At 48.0% G+C, this 10,453-nt stretch overlaps 1 protein-coding gene across 1 annotated transcript; it reads left to right on the top strand.

Moving 5' to 3' along the window:
- Positions 1 to 7,218: 7,218 nt before the first annotated feature.
- FKBP11 (FKBP prolyl isomerase 11) lies at positions 7,219 to 10,434 on the top strand. The gene is made up of 6 exons (XM_049883019.1): positions 7,219 to 7,449; positions 7,633 to 7,698; positions 8,090 to 8,177; positions 8,482 to 8,515; positions 8,885 to 8,955; positions 10,191 to 10,434. Exons 1-6 carry the CDS (start codon positions 7,330 to 7,332, stop codon positions 10,406 to 10,408), a joined length of 597 nt encoding a protein of 198 aa, XP_049738976.1. The 5' UTR covers positions 7,219 to 7,329; the 3' UTR covers positions 10,409 to 10,434.
- Positions 10,435 to 10,453: the final 19 nt, after the last annotated feature.

Genomic DNA, 10,453 nt, shown 5'->3' with positions numbered 1-10,453 from the left:
CTTTGGAGCAGACCTTTATCCTTGATATGCAGCAGCCATGGGACAGTGGTTTCATGGTGAGGGCTGTTCTGTCTCTAGTCCCTCACTCCAGACTGTTCCTTCTCTCAGCAGAAGGGTAAAGGGAACACTTGGCTGAGGGGAGAGAGGTTATGGAAACTTAGGCCTGTCTTCACACTGCTTGCTTTTCCCTATCATAGCCCAGAAAAGCCCAGAGGGGAGCCTAAAAAAATTGGGCTCCAGAGTGTGAGGGCTTTGTGATTTTGCTTCTCTGGTTATAAAGGGGTTAACCCTGAACTTACCTGTACACTGAAACCTGTGAGAGCCAGAACTCTGCAGAACTGCCTTGTTTTTCTGGGTCTCACAAGTTTTCTGCCTTGGACAGGGTGAAGTCTTAGCACTGTCCTTTGCTCTATATTAGTGGAAAATATTTGAGTTTTCATTTTCTGACAGGCTTCTGCCTTACACAGGTTCTGGCTTTTGCAGGTTTTACTGTATTTATCACTTGTTGATAGACTTTAGGGACTTCAGTGGCTAGATGGCCCTGAGCTTGGTGTGCCTCACATTGCCTCCACTCTCGGATCTCCCCAACCCTCCTTAGCAGGTACTTCCAGTTGGAGCAGGGTTTGCTCTGTTACTGCTATAACACCAGCTTATCCATAGATCAGAGTCCCCCTCACCCACCCAGTTCTGGACTTTGGCAGTGAACAAGCATGAACAGTAGAGGTCTGGGTGGTGTGAGGAGCTAGATCTTCCTTATGACTAATGGCCCTGCAGCAACTCTACTTCAGGCATGTGGTTCGCCATAGTCAGGATGCCAAGCCTCATCCAGGGAGATTCCATAAGAGTCTTAGGGAAAAGACCTTTTTCATAAAGCCTCCATCCCACTCCCACCACTGTTGTATTCCTCTCCTGCTACTGCTCTCTGGCTCCAGGCAAAGAAAGGGATAGTGCCGCATGGGGGGGTGGGGTGGGTGGATGAGGTCTGAGTGAGCCAGGCAGGCCCCCCCTTGCCACTTTTCTGAAGCTTTGAGGCCAGAGGTCTGCCCATCTTGCTGTTGTGGGAAAGGGCAGAATTTAGGCAAATAATGAGTTTGAGAGCCCCAAGTACTGGTGTAAAGTATGTAATTTGTATTCAGTCACCTCCCTACTGCCTCCCCTGCCAGTTTTCCCTATTATTAATAAGCCATTTTCCCTGAAGGACCAGTGCTTCTGCCCTTAAGCTACTCCAACCAGACATCCCTTTATCAGCCCCATACCTTTCAAGCATTACCCACTGACACTTCAAAATCAGGATACTTTTCCTCCTCCTAAGCTTCTCAAATTTAAGCTCTTCAAAGTCCTGCTTGGTGACAAGTTGCTGATAAGTTAGGAGCACTTTTTCCAAGTGCTTTATTTGTAAAGTAGTAAGTAAATACCTTCAAGAGAGACAACTTCTCATAAGATAATGATAATGGAGAGGATTTAGCCTAATGGAGGGGTCTTTTGACCCCTAAACAACTTGAGGAGAGTACTTAGTTTAGGATGCCAGGAAGGCGTTGGTAGAGGGAGCCCTCTTGTGGCAGTAGCATAAACTTTCCAGCCTTTTTGTGGGGGACATGAAGGCAAGAGGGGGTACTCAGCCTGGGAGGTAAATGCTTAGCATCTAGCTCTTAGAACAAACACAACTCCACCTTTCCAGAATGTGAATAATTCAGCCATGGCTTGGCAGAGGCCCCAGGCCCGAGGTCCACTTTAGGATATTCCAAAATGAGCTTGGAGAAGGCCAGCAGAAGCGATTGGATTGACCCAAGTGAGATGGAGAGCAAAGCTGTCCTCTTTTTCATCCCAGAGTATGGGGGGAGTGACGGATAATGAGTGAGGTATGAGCTTGATGTATTCTCAGACTAGAAGTATCAGGTCTGAAGACTTCAGGGATTTACTGCACCACTTCGTGTTCAGATGCCTAGACTGGTCAGAGCAGAAAATCGACAAGTATTGATTTAGTACCTTGTACATGCCCACACCTATGCTAAGAGTGGGACGGGCCTTAGGATCCATTCCTGGCATGCTCTGGAATCATTTGGAATACCCATGGTAAACCATGTGGGTAATGAGAGTTGGTGTACAAGTAACTAGGAGAAAGTTCCCCTGCCTCTGCTGCTGCTGCTTAGTGCAGGGAGTGGTGTCTGTGGACAGGCAGTCATGATATGAAGAGTAGCCTTGCTTCCAGTTCTGAAGGGGAGGAGGTAGGAGGGCCAGAGTCCAGCTCTCTTACTCTCTAACCCAGCAAATGGAGGAATGGGGTATCATGCTGGTCACTGGGGTGTGATAGGATCCAGATGCCTTCTTTCCTTTGCAGGTTTCTCATTTAATTGAGTTTCCTAGCCTTGGTTGCTGGGAACCTGAGGGAGGGGAAAGAGGACCAGGACTTGAGTATGGCTAAGGGGAGCAAAACCACTTTGGGCCTCAGTGGTTGGAGGTTTAGAAGTGAGGAACTTGGTTGAGACTGGTCACCATCAAGGCTTGAAGGTGAGCGTCTACCGGTGTTTGTCATTTTAGCATGAGCTGCAGAAGACAGTTTCTGATTTAGTTTAGGAGCACATCTGGCTTCTGAGCTGAGCCTTGTGGAGTGGATCACTTGGCTGGGGACAGAGGTTATGGAAAAACTTAGGCCTGTCTTCACACTGCTTGCTTTTCCCTATCATAGCCCAGGGGGGAGCCTAAAAGAATTGGGCTCCAGAGTGTGAGGGCTTTGTGATTTTGCTTCTCTGGTTATAAAGGGGTTAACCCTGAACTTACCTGTACACTGAAACCTGTGAGAGCCAGAACTCTATAGAACTGCCTTGTTTTTCTGGGTCTCACGAGTCTTCTGCCTTGGACAGGGTGCAGTCTTACCACTGTCCTTCACTCTGTATTAGTGGAACAATATTTGAGTTTTTGTTTTCTGACTGGTTTCTGCTTTACACAGGGCTCTCTGTGCCCTGAGCTGACCAGTTCTATGTATGCATCTTCCTTCTTCTAAACCAGGGACATTGAGAGATGTCTTTGTGTAGTTCTGGTTAGTCAATCCAGGCTAAGCAGCAGGAGGGTTGAGAATGATCTTTCTTAGACATCCCACCCGCACCCCTCAACTGCTGCCCCTCCATCCCACACACTGATAAGAGCCACCCTAGGGCAGAATTGAGTACAAGACCTTTTAAGGGTTAGAGGACTTAGCTTGAGGCTCTGAGTCTCAGGGTTTTGGTTGCTAGAGTCTTTCTGAGTTCTGAATATAGTAAAGAGGGGTGATTTCTTGGCTGTGGGTTACAGATGGGAGATGGGGAATCTGTTTTTGCTTGTGCCAGCTCTTGCATTGATGGGATACTAGAGAATGGCTAGAGAATGGGGAGTTGGGGGGAGAGGCAGCTGCTTCATTCTTGTATGAATGAGTACATAACCACATGTAAAAGAAAACCTAATCAGTCAGGGTATATATACACGCCCTTGAAAATACGGCCTCAAAGTTTGAACTCAGATTTGCATATGCTGACTTAGGCTTTTTATTTATTAACAACCTGTTAATAATAAACATATTAAAAACATTTAAAAAGCAGTGCACTGCTCACTATTGGGTATGTAATAGACACTCAACCTTGATGAATGAATGAGTGAATGACTAAGCATCGTTGTCCTTAACCAAGCTGGGCATGGTGGGTGCCCTGTTGAGTCGTGGAAGCAGGGACCTATGGTAAGGTTTCTCTTACAGAGAAATTTTTGAGGGTGGAGGCTTTTCTAGGAGTAGCCCTCAGATTAAGTTGTACCTCCAGCCAGGTTGGGCCAGCTCCCCTACCCTTAACAGAACTATCAGACCTTTCTGTATCCTCAGGTTCCTCCTAACATGACCCATGGAGAAAGCTCCTTTCCCCTTGGTCCCACCTGGGTTGAGGTGGGCTTGTACTGTTCTCTGTGGGTAGATAATGTTGTCTTAAATAGTTCTTTCCATTTCCACTATCCTCCTACTCCACCCCCATTCCTTCTTCCCATTCAGGTTCCCAAACAAAGCCTCAACCCTGGACAGGATGGTAGCTTTCCAACTCTATGATTTTATTCCATGCGGCTGATGCATCTGTGCAGGATGCATTGTCACCCCTTTGCTCAGAAACTTCCATTGGGTTCCCACTGCCTTAGTCTGACATTAAGACTCCACAACAAGCCCGCCCTTCCTTCTTCGACTACCTCTGTCTCTTCTGGACAAATCCCTTACTTTGCCAAACTAGTCTCCAAGACACCTGACCCTCTGCCTTTACCCGAATTTCTGACTTGTTTAAAAAATCCCTCTTTTCCTCTGGGAACTAACTCAAGCTTCATCTCCTCTACAAAGCTGCCCATGACCTCTCTAACCACCAGGACTTTCCCCCCTCCACTCTGGCTCCTTTAGCTCTGTTAGCACCACTCATTCAACACCTCCCACACATTTCCCTTGTATTTTTGTGTATCTTGCTCATTTGTTTAATATTTAATTTAAAAAATATTTTTGTAACCAAAATAATTTGTATTTTAAAAGATACAAACAATACATCAATGTACAGAGCAAAATGTGAAACTTGTTCCCCCTAATCTTCTCACCCCTAAAGGTAACCACCACAGCTAGTTCTTTTTCTAAATGTATTGTATCTACACTTAGGGAAAGACTTATATAAAAATGGGCTCATCTCGCTATCTGTTTTCCTGCTACTGGCTTTTTTCACATAAGAGTTTTTGTCTTACAGATTTCCCATGTTAGTGTAGTTAGACCTACCTTTTTAGTGGTTTCTCAGTTTTTTGTAGTATTCAAAATAAAACATTTGTCTAGAATCTTATATGGAGGACACTGTGCAGCTAGGACTTACGGGGCTACAGACCTGACCATAACCTTGTCCTTGCTGTCAGTGAGCAGGGGAGGACTTTGGGGGAAGATGAGGAGGGAGTGGGACATACACAAATAACTTCAATGCAAGGAAGAATATAATAATGACCCTGAAAGTATACCACGAAGTTCAAACAGATGTCACTTCAAGCTAAGAGGATCAGAACTTCACAGAGGAGGTAGCATTTGAGCTTGGCCTCGAAGGAGCTTGACAGGTGAAGGAAGAGCATGAGCCAGGGCCCAGAGATAGAAACACACGGTAATGCCAGATCACAGGCCTTGAGCAGGAAGGGCATTTAGTTCAATTCCATAAACATTTATCTAGCATCTCCTATGTGTGAGACACCATACTAGGCAATGAGGATATGGAAATGAGAGATTCCTGACTTTAAGAGGCCTTTGGTTTAATGGAACTAAAGCCAACAATAGGGTCGCTATGAGTCGGAATCGACTCAACAGCAGTGGGTTAAGTTTAGGGCCAGATGGTGGAAGTGCTTAATTGCCGTGCCAAGGGGTCTGGATTTTACTCAGCGTGCAATGTGGAGCCATGACAGACTTTTTAGGGGTTAGGTGACATGACTGAAGCTATGCACATAGCAGCAGTGTACAGAATGGGGTAAAGTGGGGAAAGGTTGGTGATGAGGTGTCCAGTACTTTAAAAAAATTTTTTAAACAATATGTTTACTTCTGCCTCAGTTAAAAGGTGCTTGGTGATAGGCAGCCCAGGGCTGGGGACTTAGGCTTCTGTCTTTTTGCTTCACCATCCTGGGACATAGCTTCCATCCTCATCGTTGGCCTCATGGTCTAATATGAGGAGTTTAAGTCTCTCATCTACAATGCAGGAGACAGAAAGGAGGAAGGAAGGGAGATGGGGGAGAGCACACAATGATACATGTCCTAGCTGAACTAGTTCCCTTTAAGGAGCCTTCCTAGAAGCTTAAGACAATACTTTCAACACTTCTGTTTATGTCTTATTGGCCAGAACTTAGGCACATGGCCATACTCAGCTTTAGGGGAGGCTTGGAAATATGCTTTTATTTTTGTTTTAAAATGTTTCCTTTAAAAAAAAAATTGAGGTATAATTTGCATGGGCAAGTGCTGACAAATGTATATACACCCATGTAACCCACATTGCTATCAAGATTTCTATTATCCCAGAAATCCCCTCCTGCTGAGGATTTTTTTTTTTTTTTAAACAATTGAAAAGAGAGGATGAAGGCTTAATTAAGATGGTAGCCATGGGAATGGAAAGGAAAGGCTGGAGAGACTGTGGAGATGGAATCTGAAGAAGACTGTTTAGATATGGGAGATGAGAGAAGAATCAAACTGCTGACGAGAAGAAATGGGAGGGAATCTCCGTTGTGGCAGGTGGGATGGACGGAGGACAAGGACTGTATACAGTTTTGGCATGTTGAATTTGAAGTGCAGGCCAAACACCCAGGTGGAGATACCCAGTAGGTAGTCGTGTCTAGAGCTTGGGAGGGCGGTCAGGGCTCAATGGTATCAAATACTAGAGAGATGCTGAAGAGGATAAGGACCAAGAAATAATGACCCATGAATTTGGTGTTTTATGATCTCACTGATGACTTTTGAGGAAGGAGAATCCAGATGCCAAGGCCTGAGTAGGTAGTGAGAGTTTAAATCATGCAGAAGGGGACTGATAGGATCACATGAAATAATTTCAAAACCCTTTTAAAAACGGAAGTCCTTACACAAAAGGTTATTCCTCTTGTTTTGAGAAATTCGTCGACGAAAGAAGAAAGGTAATGTTGGAAGAAAAAAGCAGGGATTCACAGCATTCTGAAAGGAAAATGGTCCCTCGCTCTTTTAGCTTTCTAACGTACAAAGGGATAGGACAGCTCCCTGCCTCGTTTTGAATATAGGACCTCCAGCAACCAAACTGAAGGGGTGAAGGTGGGAGAGGGATGCCACCTGTGACAACTAGGGTTGAGTGGGCAAGCCAGACACAACCAGGGTAGGTGTGAGGAGACACATTGCTTAGAGGAAAGAGCCAAGAGCTGACATGCTGGACTCAGTTCTCTGTCACCACCTAGCTAAATGACCTTGGGCAAGTTCCCTGAACACCCAGTTTCTTATCTGTAAAATGGAAACAATTATGCCTACTTTTCAGGGTGGGTCTTAGGACTAGAGACAAGCGCCTGGCATAGTAGGTAATCATAAAGGGTGCTGTTATGTGACCCAGCCCCTCGCTGTGGAACAGAACGGCTAACGGACGGTCAGAATCTGCGACCTCTGGATCCTAGAGGGTAGGGAGAGCTCCCTGAAGCCTCCTCCCTCCAGGAGGTGGGGACAAGGTGGAGGAAGGGCTGCGGGAGGAGGAGCTAGCGCGTTGCGGCCCGCCCCGTCCAGTCTGGCCTGGGCGCTTGAGGGAACGCTGTCCTAGTCACCGCCAGCCGAGCAACCTGTCCTGGTGCCCACCCCGGTGCCCTGCCCCGCGTTCAGTCATGACCCTGCGCCCCTCACTACTCCTGCTCCAGCTGCTGCTGCTCAATGGGGCGATGTGCCGAGCTGAGGCGGGGGCCGAAACCGAAAGTCCTATTCGGACCCTCCAAGTGGAGACCCTGGTGAGGAGGAGGCGTCTCCGCCCCCAGCACCGCGGGCCGGGCCTTGTAGGGGGTACACCCGGGTCTAAACGAACCTGGGAGCGGGGGGAGAGGAAATGCGGGAACTGAGTTGGGGGTGCTGGGTCTAGAGGCGAGAGCGGGATCTTTGGAGGAGCCTCGGTGACTCCTGTAGCCCGATCGTAGGTGGAGCCCCCCGAACCGTGTGCCGAGCCTGCTGCCTATGGAGACACGCTTCACATCCACTACACGGTGAGGGGTCTGGGGGGCCGGGGCGGGGCCTGGGAGGGGGCGGGGCCCTGATGAAACACGTCAGCTTTGGCTTGGACACGTGGCAAGCGGTTCGGCGGAGGAAACTCGGGCCTCTGGGGTCGTCGAGCACGTGGCGGGGGGAGGGGTGCACCTCTTCTCTGCCCATTTCCTCTCCCTGCTTTTCCGCCAGTTCCTCCCCAGCACTGAGAAGTTAAGGGCGGAGAGATCTCCGAGAACCGCCAGCCCTTTGAGGCTTGTTCCTTTCTGCCCAGAAGGGAACGCCAGGCTGCAGCTGGAAGGGGGTTGCCGCCGCCCAGCGGTCCAGGTGTGTGTTGCGCGCCTGCAGTGGGGAGAGGCACTAGGTGTGCGCTCTTGATGCTCTCTCCCCCAGGGCAGCTTGGTAGATGGACGCATTATTGACACCTCTCTGACCCGAGACCCTTTGGTGATAGAACTTGGCCAAAAGCAGGTGATCCCAGGTATGTGACCTGCGTCTTCCATTCCACCTCTTCCCAATCTGAGCCCCTGCTTTAGCCTTTTTAACCTGTAATCTGCCCTAGAAATGCCCCCTGGAATGAGTAACGTGATCCAAGGGCTCTACCAGCCACCCCCTGAGTTTCAAACCTCATTTCTAATACCCACCTCGCCCCATACTCCGCTGGAAGTCAGGGATTTGAGAAGTGGGGAGAAACTCAATTGAGGGTCAAGGGGGAAGACTTTGCCCTCTATTGGGATTTGGGGAATGTGGGTAGCTTGTAGTTCAGTTGTGTCTTCTTCCTCAAGGGCTGGAGCAGAGCCTTCTAGACATGTGTGTGGGGTGAGTATCTGGGTGAGTATCTGGGGTTGGGCCTGGGCATCCCCTTTTTATGGATAGAGGCTTCCACTGCCACCATTACTCCTAGAGCAGACAGGGAAGGGAGGGTAAGGGGTTCTGGCTTCGCACTGGTCAGTGGGAACCCTGAGGACATGCAAGGCCTCTGTGCCTCTCTGGCTGTGGGTTTTGTTGGAGGAGTTGAGGCATATGGGGAGTTGATGCTTTTGTTTGGTGCTCAGGTGGGGGAGTTTGCGTTTCCATTGTGAGTGAGCTGAGGGTAGCCAGGGACTTTTGCTGGTGGGACTTCAGATAAATGGAGGCTCCTGGCCCACCAGGTCCCACCTCTGCTGTGTCTCACATTCCTTCCCTCAGAGAGAAGCGAAGGGCAATCATTCCTTCTCACTTGGCTTACGGAAAAAGGGGATTTCCACCATCTATCCCAGGTAATCTGACTAGGCCTTTCTCTCAGGCCATCTAAATACCCAGCCCCTAAGAGCTCCAAGGAGCTACACACTTTGAAACTTGAGAAGGTCTAAATCAAGTTTGCTGAAAGGGGCAGGAGCTCCTGGGCCTCCTACAGGGCCACATTTTTCCTTCTCAGATCACCAAGAGGTGTCTTGGCCCTGACGGCCAGTGACTTTTTAGGGAGACACCTGCTTGAGCCACATGAGTCTGCTGCCTGTGCCATCCCTCAGAAACTGTACTTCTGTCCTGCCTTTTTCCTATGATTTCACATTGTGTCATTTGTGTAGCTGGCATGGCTTCTCACCCCATCCCCACCCCTCCTTTCAACCTCCACCAGGGAGAAGATAGTAAAAATTGTCACAGTCAGGTATTTCCTAACAATATAAAACAAAAGGCAACTTTTAAACGCCCTCGTAGGTCACCGTTCATAGGTATTCTTGAAGGCCTAAGGCTGGACAGCTTTCCCATGATGCATCTCTCTTGCTTCTGGTTATAACAGATGTTTAGTTAGCTAAAATGTGTTGTACTCCAGATTATTGGAATCATAGTTCTAATATTTCCAGCTTAGAGGGAGGCCCAGACTAAAAAGAGGGGAAGGAGGCTAGGGAGAAACTCTTCTTTCCAAACCTCTCTTCCCTCCCCATTCCGGTTGCTGCTTGTTTACTTCTATTTGCACTCCCCGTCTGCCCCCCCCCCGCCCCACGCCTTATTTCTTAAGCCACATCCTTCTTTCTTTCTGGCTCTAATGTTGAAACTTCTACCTTCTCTAGCCATCACATTGAGTGTGCTCATTCGCTGGTGGCATTAAAACAATTTCTAGTTTAAATCCAATTAATTTCAGTTTTGCAAAAATTCTATCCATATGGCTGTTTAGAAATGGGGGTGGGAGTAGGGGTACAGTTAGTATAGATGGTTCTCTCACTTATTGATGGGGAACAGCCTGTACTTTTCAGATTGACAGTTTTCCTGTGTTATCAAAGACCTAGCACTGGGCCTAAGCCACACTTGTAGCTGGGGTCAACATGGCTATCACTAGACTCTGTACATAGCCTTCCCCTGCCTTTGTCCAAAGAACTCAACCACATGTTTAAATCTTGCCAGCTTCCCAGTTGGCTTTGTCGTGGCTCACCCTCCCTGTTGTCATTTAGATTCTGAGCCCTGGAAAAACGCACAGAGATTCTAACCCCACTCCACCCCTTCTCTGCCTCTCCAGCGGATGCAGTGCTGCAGTTTGATGTGGAGCTTATTGCACTGATCCGAGCCAACTACTGGCAAAAGCTGGTGAAGGGCATTTTTCCTCTGGTAGGCATGGCCATGGTGCCAGCCCTCCTGGGCCTCATTGGGTATCACCTATACAGAAAGGCCAACAGACCCAAAGTCTCCAAAAAGAAGCTCAAGGAAGAGAAACGAAACAAGAGCAAAAAGAAATAATAAACAATTAAAAAAAAAAAAAAAAAAAAAAACCTTTGCATTCTT

This window comes from Elephas maximus, chromosome 4, assembly GCF_024166365.1.
Source record: "Elephas maximus indicus isolate mEleMax1 chromosome 4, mEleMax1 primary haplotype, whole genome shotgun sequence".
Lineage (NCBI taxonomy): Eukaryota > Metazoa > Chordata > Mammalia > Proboscidea > Elephantidae > Elephas > Elephas maximus.
The sequence above is the reverse complement of the archived record's forward strand: the minus strand, read 5'-3'. Positions and strand labels throughout refer to the sequence as shown.